At 30.7% G+C, this 26,985-nt stretch overlaps 1 protein-coding gene across 3 annotated transcripts in view; it reads left to right on the plus strand.

The window, feature by feature from the left end:
• Positions 1–26,985, plus strand: part of rho-5 (rhomboid-5) — a 552,643-nt gene that overhangs the window by 194,938 nt on the left and 330,720 nt on the right. For all 3 annotated transcript variants that reach the window (XM_075375248.1, XM_075375249.1, XM_075375250.1), the window contains exon 4: positions 7,806–8,567. In XM_075375248.1, coding sequence (XP_075231363.1) covers positions 7,806–8,567 — 762 coding nt within the window. The remainder of the gene's footprint in view (positions 1–7,805; positions 8,568–26,985) is intronic.

Genomic DNA, 26,985 nt, shown 5'->3' on the forward strand with positions numbered 1-26,985 from the left:
TCGTATATATATATATATATATATATATATATATATATATATATATATATATATATATATATATATATACATACATACAAAACTTCACAAAATTTAACCTTTCACTTTTCCCTTTTTTTTCTTTTTACCCTTATTCCCTTTTCCCTTTTTCCATATTACCCTTTCTACTTTTTATCTTTATTCCTATTACCCTTTTTACCTTTTTTCCTATTTCCCTTCTTTTCTTTTTCCCTATTTTTTCCCCTTTTCCCTATTTCCTTTTTTCCTAATTTTCTTTTCCGATTCCCCTTTTTCCCATTTTCCCGGTCCAGTAGTTTTTTAGTCTATAGCAATAGTTAGTCTATAGAAGGAAGTCTGTATATTTGTTCGTTTGTTTTGTTAATATCTCGACACCGGCGTCATCTAGCAGGCACATTTTTTGCAAACATTTTTCTTTTCATGTAAATAATATATTCTAACTATGAACCAAATCGGACCACAAATACAATTTTTCGAAATATCTCGACACCAGCGCTACCTAGCGGATTCAAACTAATTCAGAAAGCTTCGCGGGCGTGCGCACAACAACTCACCAAAGTTTCATCGCAATCGGATAAATGGCATAGGAACGAATGCGGGACAAACAAACATTAATTTATATATATATATATATATATATATATATATATATATATATATATTTATAAGATAAGATAGGTTAACATACTTAAAAAGTAACGAACAAGTTGAATGTATAGAAGAGATACAAAACTGAGTTAGATAACATCAAAATGTAAATTTCCTTTTATATTGGTTACAGTTCTTCAATTTGACTGTACTTTGGAAGTTTCTCATTCACTGACCCTCAGTGTTCATAAACCTTTTTATGTATAGTAACAACATATACATGCACACAAATAAAAGCAACTGATGAGAATGGTTTGTAAATTAAATTGCAACAAATAATAAAGCGGTCAGATAGAATGCATATTCAACCTCAAACACAAAGTACTGTACTCATACACAAATTGTAAACAAAAACAGAATCAACCTCCACTTAATATAATAAAACAAACAATATTAATAGCAATGTGGAAATTTATTCAGCAATAAAGAATCAGAAACTCTAATAGAATGATACAATACAAAATATTTGAATATATCAAATTAACAAATAATATATTTAATCAGCAAGTATAATACTAGTCACTCACAGTTATTGTGAAACACTAAATATCTGGATTAACCTTTACAAGAGCAAATTTTTATAATCAGAAATCCAGATAATTTTAAAATTAAAAAAGATTTACCATACTGGATATATCACTTTGATATATATATATATATATCCACTTAGTATAAAAAAATATATCAAAAATGTATCACTGATATATATAAAAAAAATCAAAATTTAAAAAAATTATCTGAAAGAAATTAAAATTTACTACCACTTTATAAAAAATATAATTTCAAAAACATTAAAAAAACTTTTTGAAGAGAAACTCAATTGTAATAATTATAACATACAAATGTGTTACAAAAAACATTATTCCTTAAAAATTACAAAAATATTGAAAAAATTATACAATATGTTTAATAGAATAAGATATGGTGGTAGTCAATAATCAAAACATAACTTTACAAAGACAATTCCTTTTTAAAAAAGAAAATCTATAATCTGTACTTGCTTTAACATTGATTTTCAATATATGAACTGCGAGATCATATAGTCATTTTAAACAAACAATCTTTGTAGAATCGCATTCTTTATGTCACTCCAACCAGTCTGTAGCGGTAGATAAGCAATCATTAGTTTTTTCATGTGAAGGTCCCAATGTAAGTCATTAAATCATAGTTCTTACTTGATCAATTAATGTGTTTCCATCAAGCATTTCTTAAGTTAATTTTATTAAAAAAAAATGATGTAGTTTACCTTAGGCCTAAGTTTACATTTGTTTTGTGTAGTGGCAGCTCACATATAGGTATTTCAAAAAAAAAAAAAAAATTCAACAAAAAATTGAAAATGCTTTTTTTATTAGACAGTTTTATTTATTACAGTAGCTGAATTTTTTTTGCAAACAGGTGCTTTTATATAGAATTCTATCAACGGTTGTTTTTCAAACTTTGAATTTTGAGGATTCAACAAATGATGGATTTATTAGGCCTTCTGATTGCAGGTTGTCTAATTTATTCACCACTTTATTCTGATACCAGTAGGTGGCCTTCCAGGCAATTTCTGTTTGAAAATAGATCCTGTTTCTTTGAAGCAGGTTGAACCAGAGTAGTATATCGTTTTCATATGGTGACTTTTTTCATATGTATGACAATATGTCCCTTTAACTAAAATTATAGATTACATTTTAGCATGCCACAAAACATACTTGTTCTTGAACACACAACCTACTTTTTCTTGAAAACATTGTATACAAAGGAACTCAGCTCAATAACATTACAGAGACTGATGCCATAGTTTTAATTAAAATGGCTGTTACACAAACTTTTGGGGTGAAGGCTTCCAGTGCTACCAACATAAACTCTCAAAATGTGCCTAATGCCTTTATCTCTCTCTTTTTCTGTTTAGTCTTCAGAAGCACTAAGGTATTACTTCAGAGGATGAGAGGATGATATGTATGAATTTAAATGAACTGTAGTCCTGTACAGTCTCAGGTCGACTTTTCCTGAGATGTGTGGTTAATTGACACACCACCAAAGGCATCCATTCCGGTCAGGCATGGCATTTTCACACATGCTACAAATCATTCATCTCATCCTCTGAAGAATACCTAATAGTGGATCCTGAGGTTAATGAAAAAAAAAAAACCATCAAACAACACCGGTATCCACAATCTGGTATTCAAATCTGTATAAAAGTAACTGCTTTTAGGAGGATTTGAACCTTAGAACTCTCTACATAAAAATCAGCTGATTTGTGATGATGAGTTCACCACTAAACCAACCTGAGTTACTAAATTCCTATCTGTTTTTATGATGATCTTTGTATCAATATTTGACTAGAAAGTACAGTTCAAATACGTTGTTTATAAATCAGAAAAAAACGATTTTTGAGGCAAAATCTTGTTATAAGAAGAACTAGGTTAATACGCTAAGGTATTTAAGAAATTGATATATAAATGAATAATGACTAAAATTGTATATTAAAAACTCAGAAACAATAATTAGAGTAGTCCTTTAGATATAAAAATTATAGTGTAAAAGTAGTTTATTGAACAATTTGGAAATAAACATAATAATGTTTATATCCAAAATGTTAGTTAACGTGTAAACCAACAGATGATAACGAGGTAAAAGGGAAAAGGTTTATGTGGGATTGAATACTGTGGCTTATTCAAAATCACACCGGAGAATAATTTGGTTTCCATATTAAACATAGTATGAAATGAAATTGAAATTGAAAGCCGGTGATTGGCTGTTATACCGTACTACGTTTTGGATTCTATTTGATTAGAACGAATATTTGATAAAACTGTGGTACACACACTATTTAATACTAGTGTTTAAATAGACTCAAACTAATAATAATATTTAATTATATATTCATAAAGCATAATTTGTTTTTTTTTGTTGTAATAGTTTGTATTTCCTATTATTTCATATAAAATTTTGATTTTATGACTTCCAAAGCTTATATTTTTAACAAATAGACTAGTATAAGAGACATATTAATTCCTCATTGTAAAATCTGAGAACATATTTATATAATTAGGTTGAAATTTTATATTTTAAATTTTAAAATGTTGATACCAATAATTAATTACCATATCTTTCAGAAATATTGAATAGTTTTTAAATGTTGATTTTATTTTTGGATGAAAGTTATAAAAAAAAACTTTACCGAAGTGAAGGTTGTTACACCTGGTGTTTTAATTAAATTTTAACAGATCTTTCAGTTCATGTAATGTTTTTGTGTGACAAATTTTTTTTCTTCCATTTAGACCTTTGTTTTTGTGAGTTTGTATATTTTGAATTGTTCTAATGTATCTAGTGTTAATTTTTTATTGCTGTAATAATTTCATGTTTTTATTGTTGTTAATATCTCTGCATGTATCAGTTATTTCAATGAAGTGGTTTTAACAAAAGTGGTAATGTTCTTAACATCATTGTAAAAATTACATCCTATTTGTCCTATGTAGAACGTATTACAGTTCATCTTGTAGAAAGGTAAATCAAATTTATCTTTAGACAAAAACTCAAATAAGCATATTCAGCCCACTCTTCTTTTTACAATTGATTTGCACATCATATTTCAAACGGCTCATGGTTTTCCTTTACTTCTTCCGATAGTTATTTAGCTTTAATTTTATGTTATTTTGCAATGAAAGATTTCAGTAATTAACTTTTTTTATTATCATTGTTTTTATTTCTTTTGCATTTAAAAGGTTTTATTTTGGTTTAATAACTTGTACGCCAAAAGTCTATAATGATGATTATGGTAACATTTCTTATGTACCTCTTTTCTTGTCATTCAATATTTCTAAAACCAAAAAAATCTGAATTTCAGAACTTTTTTGGAAAAATATTTGCAGTTTTACTAGCCCCCTATTGTGGTATAAAATAATTGGCATAATTAAATAATAAATATTTCTTCACTTTATTTTTTTTTTCATTACTGTGATAACAGTCAGGAACTGTATCTTTATTGTTTTGTGTTCTACTCTCATTTTCAAATATCTCATAGGTATCTATGTATGTATCTATGAAATATCATAGATATAAATATTGATATATATATATAGATTCATCATATCTCATAGTATTATTATCTCATTTTTTTAATGATTTTTTTTTTTTTAATATTACTTATCATTTTTATCTAGAATAATTCTGCTTATGGAAATATAATAAAACTCAACATCTTGAATAAATTAAATTGATGAATGATTTTGTTGTCCAACATGAATTTATTTTTCACAAATAAGATCCTGATAAAAATGCTAGAGAAATAGAAATAGTTTTACTTGGCAAATTGTTAAAATTATATTCTTCAGTAATTTTATCCAATCAAATTAATTCCCATTTTAAATTATCTATGCTAACAGATATTATAAATTCATAATAACATAAACAAGATTATTGTGATAAAGATTGTTATAAATTCTTAAATAATTTATTTTTCCATTTACAAGTTTAATCTTGGCAATCTCTATGGCAGAGTAGTACCATTCCATCCTTTCATTTGGAGGTCCTGAATTCAAATCCTAGTCAGGCATAGCATTTTTCATGTGCTACAAAATTTAAATTTCAATATTCCCATATTGAAATGTTTAAGTAAGTGTGTACACTTATTATTTTAATTAACTTTTGCAATTGTCAAGTTTTTCATACTTTATATATATATATATATATATATATATATATAATGCGTATTATAATTTCTGTATAAATTATATATTATTTGCTAACTAATATTATTTATTTGCAATTAATGTTTTTTTTTAATAATTCTTCTTTTAATACAATAATTTCTTGTGTAACGCTTTTGTTATCAAGTAAAATCATGATAAAAACATGTGCATAGCTTTTTAAATTAGTATTTGTTTTTATCATTTACTAACTATAAAGAACCAGATGTTACAAGATGAAAGAAGTTTTTTCTGTCGGCCTGTTATTCATTCTACTATATTAAATACTGTTTGTTGCATGATTTCTTTTAAGTACTAAAATTGTATTCTTAAAAATCTGGAGAAATATTATGTGTAATGTACATAATATTATGTGTAATGTATCGGCCTCTAAATCACTTCATATTTCCAGAGCTACTCAACCGATGTTGATCAAAATTTGTCAGAATACGTCAATATATGGGCCAATTGATGCCGTTAAATTTTCAACTAAAAAGGTCAAGGTGGTGAGGCTGTAGACCAAGGTCACCCACAGTATTTCGAGATTTCGCCTAATGAAGGTCTTATTTTTCTTAAACAAATTTGTTAACAATAAAAAAATAGCAAACGCTGCAAAAAAAACCTTTTTGCAAAATCGCACCCCTACCCCAAAAAATGCTCTAAACTAGTGGCCAAGTGGGCATACTGCGTCAATAGTACGCCCTATTACCACAAGGAACGCTAGTGTCACAGTTCGCCATTTTGAAATTTTCCTTTTACCCTTTGGGTAATTCCCTTTTCCCTCGTCCTCTTGGACCGAAAAATTTGAAATTCCACAGGGTTGACAACCAAATTATGTTTTACACTTTAAATATTAATTATTAATTTATTTTGTTTAGTTAATATTTCAAAGATTGGAAGCATTACGTACAGCTGTTGTAGTCGTATGTTTTGTTGTTACGTCAGTGGTGAACGGTAGAATTAAATAAATGAATAATATTAAAAGTAAAATAAAGTAACTCGAACTCTTGAAGAACGAAAATAATAATAAATAGTCTTGAAAATAAAATAATAATAATCTTGATGAAAATAAAGTAACCCTTGAAGAACATAAGAAAGAAAACGTAATAAGAAAGGGAGTCCGACAAGGATGTTCCCTATCCCCGTTACTTTTTAGTCTTTCGAACTAGCAGTTAATGATGTTAAAGAACAATTTAGATTCGGAGTAACAGTACAAGGTGAAAAGATAAATATGCTACGATTTGCTGATGATATAGTAATTCTAGCTGAGAGTAAAAAGGATTTAGAAGAAACAATGAACGGCATGGTGAAGTCCTACGCAAGAACAACCGCATGAAAATAAACAAGAACAAAACAAAAGTAATGAAATGTAGTAGAAATAATGTAGAATTACTAAAGATAGACGAAGCAGGAGTCATATGAAATGCCGAATACCACAGGCGGAACGAGCTTTCAGTCAGAAATATAATTTATTTACATCAAAAATTAATTTAAATGTCAGGAAAAGATTTTTGAAATTATATGTTTGGAGCGTCGCTTTATATGAAAGTGAAACTTGGACGATCGGAGTACCTTAGAAGAAGGAAAAGATTAGAAGCTTTTGAAATGCGGTGCTACAGGAGAATTTTAACAATCAGATGGGTGGATAAAGTGACAAATGAAGAGCTGTTGCGGCAAATCGAGGAAGGAAGAAGCATTTGGAAAAATATAGTTAGAAGAGACAGACTTATAAGCCGCATCCTGGAATAGTCACTTAAACATTAGAGGGTCAGGTAGAAGGAAAAAATTGTGCAGGCAGGCAACGTTTGGAATATGTAAAACAAATTGTTAGGGATGTAGGATGTAGGAGGTATACTGAAATGAAACGACTAGCATTAGATACGGAATCTCGGAGAGCTGCATCAAACCAGGCAAATGACCGAAGACAAAAAAAAAATGTAACTCGGTCTGGCTGGGTCTCGAAGTCGATCGTCCGGTCGTCTCGATACGTTGTGCATTAAGCTTCGGGGCTACATCAGTCTACCAACAGTAAAAGTGAAATTTGTTCTATGCAAGTTGTGAAATGATATTAGTTCATTTAGTGCCAACCATTGCCGCTTGTACCGCCACACCCGCGCGAATTAAATACGGTATACGCGCGCGCTTTAAATTATAATCATTGAATTAAATAAAAAAAAAATGTTATATTTAAATAAAATGATAAATATTTTTAATTAAGTTTTCTGTGTAAGCCGTGCATCAGAAACAACCTACAGCTGTCGGGTTTTTTAAATTTTTTTTTTTTTTTTTTTGAAAACTGACAAAAACTTTTTAAGAACAAATGGTACAGTAATTAATGGAACACAATTTATACAAGTGATCTCACAAATGCAAATATTTATGCGTTATCATTGTTTTTGTAGGCTTTACCATTTATTTATCGATTTTTTGATTATAAAATAAATTTTGTTTGTTCTTATTTTTCAGTTACCACCAAGCAACGACGGTGGCCGTACCGCCGATACCGGGCGGTCCCGGCGACCCGTACATGCGACGTGACCTGGGTTACCACCATCATTATCGGCTGCCACCGACTCCGGCGCCGGTGGTTCCACCCTCCGGCACGGGAATATGTTACTTCCCGTCTCACCAACATCATCCGCAACATCATCACCACCATCAGTCACCGCAGTCGAGAGTGATAGTTCCGTCATCGCAGACGACGTCGAGGCATCAAACCGGCGGCGGTGGAAACGGAGGTGTAGGCGTGGGCGGTGGACATTTAATACCGACCAGAAGGTGCTGCCCGTCGACTACACCTTATCACGCTCATCATACGCATCATCATCATCATCACCATCATCACCAACATCAACATCAACATCATTTACAACATCAAAACCATCATTCGACTTCTTCATCCGCGTCTTCAACGTCGCCGTTATTATCGCGTACCGCTGCGGCCAGACAATCCGCAGGTAGTAACGGCGCTACGGCGCCTCCCCCGGTCGAATATTTAGGCAGCAGCGGCGGTAGATATATATCTACGACGCCTCCTTTGCCCAGGTGTAACAGTGTATCCGATGTACATACCGCTAACGATCTAACAGTCTCCCAGCAATCTCAGCACAATAGAAGGTTACAACATCAGTTAGTCAATAACAGCAACACGTTATGTTGTCCGAGAAGACCGCAACAAATATTGGCCGCACCGCAGCCATCGACACCGGCTCAACACAACTCTGTATGGTGAGTAAATCAGAAACGCATTATTTTTTTTATAAAATATGTATGCAAAAATATTCTTAATGCTTGACTTCGCACAAATAACTAAAATTAAATATGTATTTGTTATCTAGTAAATCATCACACCTTCCTCACAATAAGATATCAGTTATTAGTTATCGCTTTGATAATTAATTAAAATTAACCCGGTGACAGTTTAAATTTTTCCAGGCTGTATGCATTTATATGCTTACCAGGGGACTATGCAGCAGATACAAACATAGTCCTAAACGCAAAACCTCTAGTTAAACGTCAGTGAACTGACGTCATCAAATGATAAAGGTGACAACATAATTTTAAAACAAAATTTTCTAGAGTAGAATAGGTTTTATAAAGACTTATAACAGTTTTTTTTGTTATGTATATTTTACGTTACGTACATATTTTTTCTCTTTTTAGTTGTATAGAACGGTTTTCTACTTGTTATTTATAATTAAGATTGCTATTTATATTATAAATAATATAAACTGCTTACCAATATATTATTGGTTTCTCTCAAGCGCTTATTCAAGCGGTTATTCTGCCATCTTCAGGAGAGATTATAATTTATTATTGAAATATATAAAAGTATAAAACTCACATATTTAAATTATATACATAATAATTGATCGTCATTTTGTTAGTGTTAAAGTCTTGTCAAAATACTACGTCCGTATTGTAATAGTATCATAATTGTTATGTTTTTTTAACTTTTACATAATGACAATCAGTTGTTATGTATATAATTTAAATGTGTGAGTTTTATACTTATATATATTTCAATCATAAATTATAATCCATCCTGAAGACGGCAGAATAGAATAGCTGAAAGCGCTTGAGGGAAATATATTGGTAAGCAGTTAATATTATATATAATAATTGTAATTTACCAACGGTACCGTGTTAGAAAAACTTAATGTTGTCTATATGTTTCTCTTATTTTGAATTTTCATATATTTTACCGTGATATTTGTATTATCTTTTCTTATGAACTAAATTCGCCTAGTTCTGTAAATCAACTTTAATATTCATATACTATTCTATTACAAATTTAAATAATCTTAAATTAAATTAAAAACAGAAGTTTTCTTCTTTAAAGAAAATTTTCTTAATAGAAAATAAAGTTTTATTGATTTCGGTTGAATGATTCTATTATTATATTAATTATTTTTTTTTTTATATTTGTTCGTAAATTTTTTTTTTTTTTTTAAAGAATTCGTAGCGCTGTTGTTCATCATAAGTAAAATTACTCGTATTTTTTCATTTTTACCACAATAAAATGTTTAATTAATACAAGATAGATCTGGTTTAATAAATGTTGAGTGGCTTTATGTTTATAAAACATTGAATGTTTACTTTTATATTTATAGTACATCGTAAAACATTCCAGGTGTTTTTAAATTATCAAAATGTAACAATAAACAGATTACACTTTTACATATTAAATCGACAAAGGAGTTTGTTACTTATATATTTAAGTAATATTTCTTAATCTTTTACTACAAGAAGGTGAATTACGACCAATATTTCACCTATCTTATTAAATTTACATTTTTTACTAAGTAAAATTATTAATACAATATCTACAATGTTAAATACGTTGATGAAATATTTTTTTTAACAGTATTGAAACTATTAATTTTTTTAACAAAATTATCTTGTTCTTCAAGTGCCCTATTTATAAGTGGTACATAAAAACATATGCTCCATGCAATCGTAGATAAAGAAAGAAGTGTACTCTACTTAAGTTATAGCCCCACTTTTAACAGGAATGCTACAAAAGTTGTGGTGCCAAGAAAGTTCGTTCAGATTCACGTTTGATATAAAATAACTTAGGCTACTACTTACCTAGCATTTTATAAAAAAACAGTAAGATGGAAATATCGGATAAGTTTTTAAAATAGTCGGTTGAGATATCAATGATTTTTACTTCGAATTTTATAAAAAATAATGGTTGTGGTTAACTTTTAACATATTGTCGCGTGTTCGCGGTTCGATCAGGATATTGAGAGATTGATAATTGAAAATGTTTATAAAATTACAATTTGGTTTAAAAATATAAGTAAAACAAGACAAATCAGTAATAATAATAATAAGCGTCACTAATAAAATAAATTATGAAAAATAATAAATAAACAATTATTTTTTTGTTCACCTTCATTTAACCCGCCCCTCGGGGTAAACAGATATGCTTAGAACAGTATCTAAGCATATCTCAGCTCCGGGGAGTGTCTTCGTTTCAAACTATCTCGGCAGAACACACGGTTCCGTCCAGGTAGCCGGGACTCGGTCGTGCAGTACGTGCCACGCCTATAATGAGAGGACCCGAAAGGAGTCCCCTCACCGGGACTACGATCTTGCATTTCCTCCCCCAGAGGTGCTGCGAAGGAGTACCCGTCCAATCATTGATGGTGGGACGCCGGAGCCTCCCACCCCCCCCTGGTCGGGGCTGTCCCTCACAGACACCCAACAGCACCGAGCAGGGTCCGCATCTTTATGTCGCAAGTGAAGCCTTGCACCCTCTATCACCGGTGCATGTCCATACAACCGTCAGGAAAGACACCAAGCCTCTCACCGGCAGTCCTTCCGTAGATGACTGACCTCACCACAGGTGGGATACGTCCAACAGCCAATAATTTATCCTCAAGGACGGGCGGCACAGTCACAGTGACCACCTGCGTCGCACCATAGGCCGTCTCATGGACATAACTTTGATCGACACTGACTCCCCCGTGATTTTCCGAAATTGCGTAATGAATTCATCCTGAGTGGTGTGTACATCCACATCCTTAGTAAGAATGTGGACCCTCCTACCAACCCTCCCTGTCAGAGCCGTAATGGTGTCCTCGACTTTCGTAGAAATATCCATGCTTATTCGTTCAGAAGCACCACTATCGGCCCGCACCCGGATGTGGAGGTCCTCACCTTGTCCCTTACGCGTGGAGAGGAACCCGACTTCACCTGATGACACAGCTCCTTTCACTGAGCGTAAATTTTCCCCTCGCTTTGATTACCACTGTCGTCGTCAGTGGGCCTATGGGCGTCTCCTGCCGACATATTTCTGCATCGACACTAACAGATGAGTGGTGTTTCTTCTCGACTTGTGGACTGAAATATTCAACTGTGCGGCACAAAGGTTGTCCAACTCGCTCAGATGGTCCTGAAAGACATACCGCCGAAGAGATAGATCTCCGCCTATGGAGATAGATTAGTTCGGTGTTGCTTTTTTTATTAAACTTTTTAAACCTCTTTTTATTGAAGAGAACTTATGTTGCACTACAACTAACCATTTTACCAAATTACCATTAAACGGAACAAAAAGTAAAAATATATGGGGTATTCTCGCGGTAAGCAGTCCAAGTTGAAAGATATGTTATTAGCCAACCTTTTTCATTCAACTTAAACTGTTTTAAGGTTATATTATTTTAACTTTTTTTTAATTTATAAGTATAAATAATACTGTTTTATAGTTACATGAAAGTGTTGAATTAGATGTTTTAAATATATTTATTTATGCTTATTTAATTCCTTTATATCTTAATTACAAATGATAATTGTTTAACAATTGAAATGTGTACATAGTTATAGCAGAGTCGTTCTAGCAAGGCTCATTTTCCTCTACAACAATACGTATATTCCCCTCCACAAGCGTCTTGCTGTAACTTCTCGGCTGTACATGTATTTATTTTTTTTTTTGAGAATTTCCCTTTTTACTTCCTTGTACGAAGTAAAGTAATTATTGTATTTCCGAAAAATTTCGGTTTTCATATTTCAACGGAAATATCCATTTTGACCATCCCTGAATCCATTTTGACTAGTTACGGTCTGACGTCTGTACGTACGTATGTATGTATCTCCCATAACTCAAAAATTATTAACCGTAGGATGTTGAAATTTTGGATTTAGGACTGTTGTAACATCTAGTTGTATACCTCCCCTTTTGATTGGAATCGTCTGAACCAAAGGTGTTCAAAAAAGTCCAAATCCAAAATAAAAATTGAAATTTGAACTTTTTCTTAATTGCAGTAATAAGCCCTCATTGAGAGCTTTTTAACGATACATCATAATTGGTACTTATTTTAATATTTTAACAGTGAAGAAAATGAAACTTCAGAACGTAACGAATTTGAGGAAAATATGATCACTGCCCCACATATATTTGGGCCAAATTTGAAGAAAATCGGTTTCGGACAATCCTGATATATAAGGCCAAAAACAGTACGATGCACATATGGACATACATATGTTTTTTTGGTCTAGAAGAACTAGTTGGATTTTAGAATGTAAAAATTTTCAAAAAACCCGACACCTTATTTTTGACATGATCATCATACTTTCCTATTTAATACAGTTATTGTATCTATATTCGCCAAAAAAGTAATATACTCATGTGTGTGTGTGTGTGTGTGTGTGTGTGTATATATATTCAAATGAAAATCGGGGGTTTAAAGTTATATAATACCGTATTTCTCAGGTTTCACGTAGATTAATTAATTTATACATGAAATGAAAGAGCAATTCAAACACTTTTAGCTGTAAGCAAGCTCATAAACAGTTTCCTGCACCTTTCGCTTGAAAGCGCTACTAGCAAAGATGGCGATTCCTCAACAGAAAGCGTTCTATGTTTTGCAGTTTGCAAAGAGTAAATCTGTAATTACAGTTCAAAGTGTGTTCCATTGTGATCACCAGAGTGACAATAATATTCGTAGTTGGTATAAACAGTTTGAGACTACTGGCTGTATTTGCAAAGTGTACAGGAAGACCGAGTGTGTCCGAAGACAATGTTGAACGTTGACAATTTTGTGTGTATATATATATATATATATATATATATACACATTTAATATAACACCTAACTTATATAACACACACACACACACACACACACATATATACATATATACATATATATATATATACATACATAGCAGTCATTCAATGGATAATAATTCTACGACAAGTTTCTTGAGGAGTGAAAGTTTCCCATAACCTTCTTTACTGATTAAAGCATACAAATCAGCACGACAAGACCTAGTTAAATTAATAAACATCATTACTTACAGAGAAACTATTCTGGTGGTTGAATATTATACATCAGGTTCTTTACAAATTTCAGTCGTAATAAAGATTGGGACAGAGAGTGGAAAGCGTTAAATTTGTCATATCTAACGATACGGAATTTTTCAGTTGTTATGACCGATTAAATACCGTACTTACTAGCATAACATGTTATTGCCGAAGTTAAGTAATTTTATTTTTCATTCCTAAAGTAATACCCCTCTCTATTCTTTGATTGCTTCAGTAACTTAAGAGGTAACGCATCATTTACGAAATACGTTGGCAGCTACTGATGCACATAATAATGTGTACGTGTGTATGTTGTGGTAGGAAGAAGAACTGACGCAACGAAATATAAGTAAAAAGTGATCCTTTCCTCTGAATCCATTCTCATTCCTACTTTAAACATAACTGAAAATTATGATAATATATCTGAAAACATGTTTTCCTTCAGATCAATGCAATTTTCTAAGCTTTTCCAACACTAGCAATACGTAATTTTAGCTTTTCTATGTAATTTCATTTTCACTACCTATCGAAGCGTTTTAATGAAACATCTTTTAAAAGATTTCTAAATCGATTCTCTTAAATTTAGCCCTTACAATTTATGTAAGATGTGGGAAGTATACATATCTACATCCTTTTCAAAGGAAAAGAAAAAATCAAACATCCAACTGAAAATAATACTGCGGTAGCGTCTCGGCTTTTCATCCGGAGGTCTCGGATTCGAATCCCGATCAGGCATGGCATTTTCACACGCTACAAAACTTGTCATTCAACTCAACTAAGCAATACCTAACGGTGGTCCCGGAGGTTAAAAACAAAAAAAAAAATTAAAAGATAAAATAAAACAAAAAATATAAAAAAAAGCCAAAATTTCATTAAAAGAACAAAAATTCTAACCAAACAACAAAATACAAAAATATTTTTAAAGCACCTAAATCTGCCAAATTAGAAAATAAATTATTACATACTAAAAATCCTTTCGTACCAAAATTCGAATCGTATAAAAAATATAAAAACTAACCTGGCTCACGCTAGCTTGAACTCAGATCACTTTTTATTATTTTTTTTTTTGTTTAATCTCCGGGTCCGAAGTTAAGCATTTCTTCCGCAGAGATGAATGCTTTGTAGCGTGTATAAAAAAATGCCATGCCTGACTGGGATTTGAACCCAGGACCTCCGGGTGAAAGGCCGAGACGCTACCACTCGCGTCACGGAGGCCGGCAGAGATCAATGTACGCGCCACGGCCTTGTTCGATTATGTTCCATCCTTGTTCGATTTTCTTCAGAGGCGTTTTCGAGAAAATTTTATTGAATCAAATTTATTACCTACAATGCGTATATAGATAATTCAAAATTTCTTTTTCTAATCAAATCCCACCTGTTAAAATTTAAAAGTATTTTTTTATTCTTTGGCTCTAGCTTCCTTCGGTTTAAATATTTTACAAGATTTTTTCTAAAGTTTATACTTTATATATAGAGCTATCAAGAAATTTTTTTAACTTCTTGAGTCTGATTTGCCAGTTATTACAACCAATAAAGACACTAGTATAATTTTTTTAAAATTGACATTTCATTTTATATAAAATACTACATAGCTATTTCGATTCCAATGGAATCATCTTCAGTAGTACGTATAACATAAACAAAATAAACATTTTTAACATTAACAAACTATCAATTTAAAAAAAATACGGAAAGGAGAACATGTAGCTTCTGCGAAGAACTACGAGTACATGTTACTGTAGATCTACAAAACAGTAACATTTTTACTGAAAAAAATTTGTGAAATTTCTGAATAACATAAAAAAAATTTTTATTTTGTTTATGATGTAGTATTGATGATGATTTCATTGGAATCGAAGTAGCTATATAGTGTTTTATTTAAAGAAAATGTCGATTTTGAAAATTTATACAAGTGGTTTTATCTATCAAGAAATGTGAACATTTTTTTTTTTTTTAATTACAGACCCCGGACCTAAAATGCAGAAAACATTTTTTGAAAATTTCCTTTTTCTTATTTTAGTCTTTATTGAAGAGGATGTTAGATTTAGAAAATACTTTACTGAAGTAATTTTGTTAAGCTTAACCTATAAATTAATATTTAAAAAAAAAAATTTTTTTTAATTTATTTTCCTCGTCTAAAAAATTTTATATCTTTTTTTTTTGGTTTTAACTCTTTTAAATTAATAATTATGTGTAAAGTCGTGGAATAGTTTGGCAGCTTTTTCTTTATTTATATTTTATAGCAGTGTCACCTGATGATGACTGTATAACAATGGAAACGCCATTTAGGTTTCGATTTTTAGTAAAAAAAAGATTAAACGATTATGTATGTAATCTTGTTTTCCAGTTTGCTTGTTTAACATTTTATTTTTTTATTTAACTAACAAATATTTTGTTGTAAATATTCATTTTTTTGGAGGGGATGATTTTAAAAAATTACATTGCTAAATAATATAATGAAACTTAAATGAAATTTTCAGCTTATCTGAAACGGATTTCCGGATAATAAATGTTAAGTGAATGCAAATAAACATGAAAAATAACTCTACCAATAATTTTTATTAAATTACTAATTTCCTCTGTTTTAATCTTTTCCACAAAATTTATTATTTATTAGTTTATTAGTAAACAAAAGGTTTACGTTAGTTTTATTTGGTGAATATTTATTTGATATTAATATTTCAATTACTTTATACATTTATACTTTCCTGTAGATTTTATTCCGTATTTTCCTGATACAAATTAATTTTGTTTCTAAAGTTTAGAAAAATAAAAGTGTTATAACAATTACTTAATAAAAAGACTAATCATTTTAAAATAGAATAAAAACTTAATATTTTTTTATTATGTCATTGCTATTATAATGCATCTGATATGTACTCCTATTCATTAATAAATTATTTGCTTAATAATACTTTGCCGCTTAGCAAATAAGTTAATAATACTCAACTCCGATTTAGATTAAGTTGAAAATTTCTATACTTACCCCAATAAATAGTTTTTCAAAATTCGCTAAGAAAATTTGATCATTAAAATAAAAACTTCCTTAATGTAAAAGTAGTTAAAAAGAAAAATATTAATGCAATTAAATATAAATCTTGAATATGTTAATTTAATTCATCACAGCAAGAATTTTATATCGTATTTTTTTGTAATACTAAAATGCACCGTTAATGACTATACCCAAATCTTGACTTTAAGAAGATCAAAATTGCAAACCCTACGAGACACGGTGCAAATTTTCAAAATATATATAAAAAAATATTAATTGTTAATAATTTATCACTCGGCAACTTCTCTGTCAGATGTCCTTCAAGCAGGAATTTAAGGAAACGTTTCTAAGTTACTCTTCCGTTGAATTGGTTAATTCTTTATAGGACTTCCAGAATTCAAGGATTGATTACGTTTATTTTAACGTTTCCGCAAGAGGCTCAGGTCCATTGTTCTTTAATGTTAGTTTCAAATTAGATTTTACGTAATTTCTCCGCTAGAATTTGTGTAGACGAGTGCTTGGAGTAAAATAAACAGTGGCGGCTCGCGTATAGGCATTGTGGACTGCAGTACCTCATATTTCCACTTGATATTATCGATAAAATTTAATATAATAAGTCCTTTTTTCTTTAATTCTTTCTTTATACTTGTACAATATATAATCCTTAAGCTTAATGTCAGTAGCCAACCCAAAGTTTATGAAAAAGATACAAAAATCTTTGTATGGAACTGTGCGCTTCACAATTCCAGCGGGGTGGTGTTCGGCTGTTATTGTCATGCGCACATAGGAAGCTACACGCGAGGCTGCAAGGGAGAGATAGAGTACTGTCGCTCTCGCAGTGCCGACCCTGGCGTGCTGGTGGAAGGTAGTTTTTTTTCTCCGCGTGTGTATGGAACGTTACTTGTTCGTCCCCTTTTCTAGTTTAGTCGGTGGAAGGAATATGAAAGCGGTTTAGTTGTTTTTTTTTCAGTAGTGATCAGAAGATGGCGGAAAGCAAGGGCTTATTGTTTGCCAAATCTGTCAAAAACACTCTGGAAGAGCGAAAGAGATAGTAATTAGTAAAAACTAATTATATATTTGTTTCAGTGTATATAGAAATTTAAATTAAGCATCGTTGGACTATAGTGTTTTTAAGCGGACATTTTATGAATAAGTTATTATCGAATAATAATTCTAAAAAAAACGTTGTCTGTACTGACATTCAATTATTTATTCGGTTAAACCTAACGGTTTTTAAGCACAATGTGCTTAAAACCGTGTACCATATTCTTGAATTTGATAAAGTGCAGAATTAGATTATTATCCTGCTTCCAGCTATTCTATTTGATTCATTTTTTCGGTTCTTTTATTTTACAGAAAATTTTAATTATGACCTTGAAGAGGCCAAAAAAAAATTCTGGAGCAACATGAAATATGACTTCCCTTTAAGATCTAAATATATCATTAATTAAAATTTTAATTTTAATTTCGATTGCAATCAAGAAGGGAGGTGCAACAACTAGATGTTACAACAGTGCTAAATCCAAAATTTCAACTTTCTTCGGCTAATCGTATTTGCGTTATGCGAGATACGTACATATGTACGAACAGACGTCACGCCGAAACTAGTCAAAATGAATTCAGGGATGGTCAAAATGGATATTTCCGTTGAAATATGAAAACCGAAATGTTTTGTGATCACAATACTTCCTTTATTTCATACAAGTAAGTAAAAAACGTTAATAAAATAAAAAAGGAGATGAAATCTGAAGGCCGAAATTTTTCGCGAGCACAATACTTCGTACAAGGAATTAAGAGACGTATTTTTATTTTTGTTATTATTATTATTATTATTATTATTATTATTATTATTAATTTTAATAATAACTGATGGTAGTTACTATAAATAAGTCCTAATAAGTCCCAATCACGAATATAAAAACGAAAATAAATTACGAAACAACTTAAAATTCCGGTCGAATCCAAATATAAGTCGGCCCCGCATATAGATCGACCCCGATTGTAGGTTGACTTACATGGGGAAAAACCTCGACCTATATTCGGGCAAATACAGTACTTTAAAGTTTTTTTTTTTAACTCTGTATTATAATATTGTTGTATATTTTGTAACTAAAAACCACAGAACTCAATACAATACTACACGAATACCGTAATTAGCTGAATGTTATTCCATCAATCTGACTTATCTCCATTAATTTATTATGTTTACGTAATGTAATTTGTAATCAAATCTTGATTATTGTTACTAATTTGGAACAACATGAACAATAAACATATATATGACCAGTTACTCAAATCAATCGTACGCGGTACGAAAATGCGTTGTTGCCATTGGTCAACCAGGAGCTCGAGTATTGACTAGATCAAAACTAGAATTTTTTATTTTTTTTTATTTTGTTATCTATCTTGTTTATATCTGAATTTTCGCATATGACCTTCATCACAGCCCCGCAGCTAATATCCGTATAAACAAGTTTCTGCATCACACGTTTCCTCTCTTTATAAATTTTTCCCTCTCTCTCTCTCTCGGAACTTTGGGATAAACTGCCTCCTGAATGATTCGAATTGTCTTTTTTCCAAAATAATAAATTACAAATAACATTTTATCCCAACTCCTTAGGGAAAGACATCCCTATGTGGCGACCGGTAACGTCACCTTGTAACGTTACCGATCGCCACATCACTCCCTCCGTTCCAAGCCCTGAGGGGCTTTACCGGAGGTCGTCTTTAGACCCTCTAACTGATTACATCTCACAGTCATCAACCAGGCCTCGGTCGGGATGCCACCGATGTAAATACCTCGGCAGACATTTGCATCGGTAAAATACAAATCAAATTTTGCCTTCACGTAGACCTCAAACGGACATCTAACATCCAACCTAACATGATTCCCTCAAACTAACTAACCGAGATCGCGGAAGCGCGGATCCCACGCCTAGTCTAAATTTAACAACACCGTTCGTGACTGCGAATGCCTCAGAAAACAAACGAGTTGTAAGTCAAATCAGTGCTACACTCATACCGATCAAAAATTAAAAATATAAGTTTAAATTACTGAAATGAAATTTAGTATACGGTAGTTAATGTTTATTTAATACGCATAAACGATTTTTATCAAGGCCGATTTAGAAAAAAAAAAATTCAAATTACTCTTAATTATTATTAAATTCCATAAAACCTCTTTGAAATGGTATACGATTATTTACCGTGAACGTTCGATCAACCTTGATAAGCCATTATACTTTATGTTATGCTTCGGTTCTTAAATATTAAATTTTTTTTCGTAATTCAATAAATCATACCAAATAATGTCTATTACGGTTTTTAACAAAAAAAAAATTAAACTTATTAAGATCAATACTGCATCCTATCTTTGAGGTAGAAAATTAAAATTAATCTTTTTTTTTTTGAATTGGTCATTTTAGGAACGTTTGAACAAACTTTATTTTCCTTTAATCGTCTGCCATCATTCGGTCATTTTTCTTAATCTTTCTCTGTGCTCCCCTGTTCTTCTTTTCTCTTCCTCCCCACTTTAAATTTTTTAAACTCATGTGCTTTTTTTTTAATTTCTCTTTCTAAAATCTCTTATTCTGATCTCTTAGAGATTCTTTCATTTCTGTTGAAGCCGATTTTTTTTTACTTTTGAGATTAAGAAAAAAGTTGAAAATCTTTCTTCATTGTTTCTCTTTAAATGATCGTAAAATACTATTCGTTTTTTAATAGTATCGATCGATTATGTTTTCAAATTTTCTCTTTTGATCTTAAAACATTTTTATAATTTTCACACTTTGGGCCGTATTTCTTTCTTTCCTTTTTTTATAATTATTTTCTTATTTTCCTTAATTATTTAATGTTGAAGTTTCTGCCGCGTAAAGATATTCAGTTTTTATAATCGTATTGTAATGTCTGAATTTCGCATTGTAAGAATTCGATTTTTCATTATAAAGATTCTTGGTTATTTGGAAAGCGATTGCCATTATACTTCCACGATTTTGTAAACACATCTTGTTTACTCCACTTCTCTAGGTTACTTTGCTTAAATTTTTCTACGACTTTAATTTTTCCGAATATCGGTTTAATTTCTTACGGGTATTTTTTTTAGAGTTGTAATTATTTTTTATATTTGATTTTTCCTTTATTTTTTATTTTTCTTTCTTGTACTTTTAGCTCGTTTTTTCAAATAAAATTTTCAGTCAATTTCTTTCGGCGATTTCTTTCAAAATTTTGATCTACTTTTGGGGGTGTGCTTTGGTTGTCAACGAAGATCGTCAGATCATCTACAAGAGCAAAACAATCCGTTGATATTCCTTTGTGTTTTATTCCAATAATTGTAATTAGAAGTTTTAGGTTTTCATTTATTTTTCGTTGTTCAAAAATTTCGTTATCTAAAACAATTCAGTAGAACTGACGAGACCATCGTCTTGTCTGACACCGGTATCAATTTTGAAAGGTTTTGAAATTTTTTCCATGAATCTTACTTTTGAAAATGCGTTTGTTTAAGGGTTCTTTTAATTAGGACCTTAACAATTTATTATCTTAAAGCTTAATTTCTTTTAAAGTTCCAATTATGGGACTTCTGTCAACTAAATCGAACGTTTTCTGAAATCGACAAAAATTAAGATATGTTTTCTGTAATTTAACATTTTATATAGTTTGATACATTTCAAAGTAAAAATTTGTTCTGAGTAAGATCTGCCGTTCTTGAAACCAGCTTGATGTTCACCATTTTGTTTATCAGCAAAATTTTCAAATCTGTTTTGAATAATCTTTGAAAAAATTTTATAAATTACCGAAGTAGTGAAATTCTTCTGTAATTATTTACATTAATTTTGGCGTCCTTTTATGAAGCGGATGGATTAACGAAGAACCGGTAATCTTCCGGTGTTTCTTCTTTTTGTCAAATTTTAATGAATAATTTTTCTAGACTTGATTATACTTTTTATCCGTCAAATTTTAAAAGTTCAGCTGTTATATTGTTCTGTCTGTTTCCTTTGTTATTTTTTAATGTTTTAACAAAATTAATGATTTCATCTTTATTCGAGGGATTTGGTTCAGGCATTATAATGTTTGGTTTTCTGAATATTAATGTTTCTTTAGATTTTTCACCGTTTAGAAGTTTTTGGAAAAAACTGCTAAACATTCACAGTTATCTTTATTGTTTAAAATTAATTTTCTGTTCTTTTAAAAACACCAGGTGTGTTTGATATTCTTTTAGTTTTGATTTAAAATTTCGGTGAAAAGTATGGTGTTTTTTCTTAAAGTTTTCTTCGATTTTTGTTATATATTTTTTTATCGTTCTCATTTTTGATTTCTTAATATTTTGCTCGTTTCTTTTCTGATTTGTTAACAAGTGATAAAATAAAAATATTTTTAAAATCCACAACGAAATTAAATTGGATAATTAAAGAGGATAATTAAATATTAAAACATTAATTAGAAAGACTTAGAAACATTCAAAAGCCCTTTTGAAGAAACATATCTACTGCAACACCCCCTACCGGCTTATAATCGTAAAACTAATCTAAGAACCTGCTCTGAGGTGATACCTATGTAATACAAAATACTTATCAAAATCGGCCCAGCCTTTTTAGAGAAACATATTATAGCGCCCCTTATGGCCTATAACCGTAAAACAGGTCTAAGAATTTGTTTTGAAATGATTCCTCTGTAATTCAAAAAATCGCATTCGGTTCAGTAGTTTTTGAGGAAAATGGTAACACACACACACACACACACACACACACACACACACACACACACACACACACACACACACACACACACACGTATATATATATATACACACACACACACACACACACACACACACACACACACACACACACACAAAACCTTTTACCCCAAACGCATATAGTGCGATCATCGTAGTTAGACCTGAACAGAAGTCGATTATCGGTTGGATGTTTGCAGAGAGGCCAACAGAGCTCATACTGAAACAATTTAAGGTATAAAAAAAAAACATTTTAAGTTGTAAAATTTAAAAAAAAATACTCGTTTGATTATCCCTAGTAGTTTGTGAAATACGATTTTTTTAAACTGCTGCAACATTTTTAGATGATTCTGTGTAGTTAAAGCTCCTGTGATGAACTAAAATTTAAAGTAGAAGTTATGAATAATTTTTTAAGAACTTTTTTATGAAAGATATAAGCTCCGTTATGACAATGAAGTAAAAAATATATACATACATATATATATATTTATAATCATCAATAAATTACCAACAGTATTCACTGAAACTTAATCGTTTAACTTCGGTGATTTAGAGGAACTGATTTATTAGATCCGGTTTCAGTTGTGGGCATATAATCGGTAATTTATACTCGTACAGTTTAATTACCGTGGTGCTACTGTTCTCTGAAATCGTTTCAAGAATTTTAGAACCATCGTGACTTACGGTAAAGCTTACTATTTTATCGAGAGATTTTGGAAACTTATTTATTTATTCAATTATTAGCTTTAATAACGACTAAATTATGAAATACGGGTTAGCATATTTGAATTACTGTGTTTGTATAAATATATTATTTTGAATACAAATTGATTAATTAAAACTGCTTCTTAACGTAGTCCAAATTTATTAAGAATTATAACAGATAATCGAGTGGATGATAGACTTTCACGCGAGCGCGCGTTATTTGTCTTAAAAGTAAAATAGAATTGCTAAGTTATTTTCCCCTTCCACCTATTATAAATGAACTGGATATATGAACGACGTTCTGCATCGTATAAGAATACCACTTCAGCAAGTTATACTACTACTACACATGCACTTATTCACACATACATACGGAACTGTATATGTAGTAGTAAAAGGCTGCTCCTGACATCTATCAGGTACTCCCACCACAGCTCATGAACGTGACTATACGAATTTCCTTATCTTATCTATTACACACGTTCAAGTCAATTATTACATCTTTTATACAGATGTAATAAGCTTATTTTTACAATGTTTATTTTGTAAAATTTACAAGGCCGATTTTGTTGTTTTAGGTTGCGGTAAACGGCCATGTTGACTAAATTAATTTTTAATTAATATTATTTATTATTATTTGTTGGCTAAATTTAATTACAGTTCTTAATCTTTGTAGCGGTTTGTTGCTGAATTACAAACAACAATAAAGAATAAAAACATTACGAATAATAAATTATTATCCAAAGTTGTGTCGTTGACTAAATGATTCTAGCCGATCTCCGTAACGTAGAGGTAGAGTTTTTGTCTTTCATACGAAGATTCCGTGTTCAAGTCTCGGTTAGACGCGGTATATTTCGTATATTATAAAAATGTGTTATCTTCTATCAATAACTTTTATCAATCATCAGCCTGTTTTTGTAGTATAATTTAATACATATTTATAAAATAAACTTTAATAAATAAACTTTGCGGACGATTTAGCCCTACTATCCCAAAATATAGAAGAGGCCAGATACCAACTGTCAACACTGGAAGAGATTGCAGGAAAAATTGGTCTAAAAATTTCATACGAAAAAACCAAAATTATGGTGAGAGACCCACTATGCACAAGCAAAGTAAAAATAAACAATAATGACATAGAACTAGTAGAAAACTTGAAATATTTGGGGGAAAACATCACACACAACCTCCAAGAAAATCCAAACTGGAATGAAAGAATAAATAAACTCATCAAAGCCACAATAAAAACACAAAACATCTATAACAAAAAATGCATGTCCATAAACACAAAAATAAGACATTATAACTCAGTTATCCAACCAGTAAATACTTTACGGATGTGAAACCATATTTGGACCGTACCAGACAAGGTTTACCGACAAACTGATTGAAACACAGATTCTACGACGATGCATCGGGAAAAACATTCAAAAAGACGGTATCTGGAGAATTATTCCAAACGAAGAGACTTACAAAACGATCATCCCGATAACTAATAAATTTAGAAAGAAGAGAATTTCCTTTCTAGGACATATATTCAGAATGGAAGAGACCAGATTTATCAGACGGATAATCGAACTTTTCTAGAACAAGAAAAGCAGACCGAACTGGTTATACGAAGTACAGAAAGACATGGAGGAAATAGACATAACCCGTGAAAACCTAAAAACGAAAACCGGAAACTATGAGAAATTAAAAAATAAAGAAACAAGATTCCTATCAAAGCCCAAGAAAACAATAAACCGGGTGTACTTCTGAACAAGAAAGGGCAAGAAGATCTGAAACCCTTAGAAATTACTGGCAAAAAAGAAAAGCTGAAAAAAAATCAGCAAGAAAAGAAAGAACTTGCCAAAAAATGAATTAAAGCGATCCATTACGGTCTTAAAAGTGAAAAAAAAAACCAACTGTATAAAGTAAATAAACATTGAAACAGATATTTAGTACACAGCTTCCCCAGCGCTATATGGTTACTTACGTTTCCCGTATCGGTCAATAATTTTATTTTATGTTTTTTAGTCAAGTAATCGGAGGCAGGTATACACATTAATAACAGTGGCAGTGACTGTGTTGGTTGAGCCACAGCGCCGTATACGTTTGCACTCCTCAAAAAAAATCGGAGTTAAAAAACCCGAAAACGGTTTTTAAATATTTCTTTCTTTTTCCTGTTTAGCCTCCAGTAATTACCTATCAGATAATACTTAAGAGAATGAATGAGGATGATATGTATGAGCGTAAATGAAATGTAATCTTGTACAGACTCAGTTCGACCATTTCTGAGATGTGTAGTTAATTGAAACACAACCATCAAAGAACAACGGTATCCACGATCTAGTATTCAAATCCGTGTAAAAATAACTGACGGCTAAGACTTGAAGGCTGGAACTCTTGACTTCCAAATCAGGTGATTTGGGAAGACGCGTTCACCACTAGACCAACCCGGTAGGTAGTTTTTTAAATATTTATCTGAAGAGTATTTGCAATATCAAATCTATTGAATATCTCGTTTACTATAATCGGTATTGGGAAAATTTTCAAAGATTGTTCAAAAACTATTTTTAACCTTTCTTCATTCTCTTTCAAGGTCGAATTTAAAAAATTTTAAAATTGGTTTATTGACATGAAGATTACACTCACCAAAAATCAGGTTGAGTTCTTCATTTGCTACCGAGAAATTAAAAAAAAAACAGGGTTTAAAAAATTCATAAATCAATTTTAACCCTTGAAACCTGGAATGAAACAAACAATTTTAGAAATTGGATTTTAAATGTTCATAATCAGTTAGTTCAAACTCAGTTAACACAGTGATAGATGCTCACAGTTAACATTTCATTAAAGTTTGTGCTTCAACCGGCAAATCTATATGTCTATATGCTAATATCTATATGCTCTATATATATATATATATATATAGGGCATATACTTTTTTCGAGATGAAACATATCCAAAAACCTTCTCAGTAAAATTAAGTAGCGATAGATCCAGTAGTTTTATGTTTATCCCGAACAAAAAAAAGAACCTTTCCTCATTATATAATAATATAGATTTATTTATTTCTAAGAATTATTCGGTGTTCTTTGTAATCAGAAATCTGAAAAAAAGTTTTATCTATATACTTATTTCAATAAGAAAAAAAAACGCTTACGAAATGATTAAAATATAATGAATTAAAAATAAACTTTCTTATGAATGTAAATTACAATCATAATGTAATTTGTATATTTTAAATTGGGAGTAATAATAATAATTTTAACAATTAAAAAAACATTGCTAATACAAAAAAATAAAAATAAACTGCTAAATCAAGCTGAAGTCTTTGTTAATATTAAGAAAGGAAAACCCCACATACTTGTAATAATTGGTTTGAATAAATGGTTCAAAAAAAATTATATAGTGATATTATATTTAAAAAGTCGTTAGATTTGATAATCATAAATATCACAAGAACAAAAAAAAGTTACGCTAAAATGATTCACAAATACAATGGCAAAACAATGAAAAATAATTTTAGTACTTAAAATTATCTGTTCATTAACTGAAATTAAAAAAAATTTTTAAAAATCTTTTTAGATTTTTCAGATGATTTTACGTGATAATAAATTTTTTCGCTAAAACTTGTATGTGTACAATAAAAAAAGACGAAAAAATCCCGGCAAATATTTTTAACGTTAAACTACAATTTTCTAGATAGTTAGTTATCTTTCTTTTTCCTGTTTAACCTCCGGTAATTACAGTTCAGATAATACTTCAGAGGATGATATGTATGAGTGTAAATGAAGTGTAATCTTGTACAGCCTCAGTTCGACCATTCCTGAGATGTGTGGTTAATTGAAACCCAACCACCAAAGAACACCGGTATCTACGATCTAGTATTTAAATCCGTGTAAAAATAACTGACTTAGTAGGACTTG

This window comes from Lycorma delicatula, chromosome 9 (genome assembly GCF_047948215.1).
Source record: "Lycorma delicatula isolate Av1 chromosome 9, ASM4794821v1, whole genome shotgun sequence".
Classification (NCBI taxonomy): Eukaryota; Metazoa; Arthropoda; class Insecta; order Hemiptera; family Fulgoridae; genus Lycorma; species Lycorma delicatula.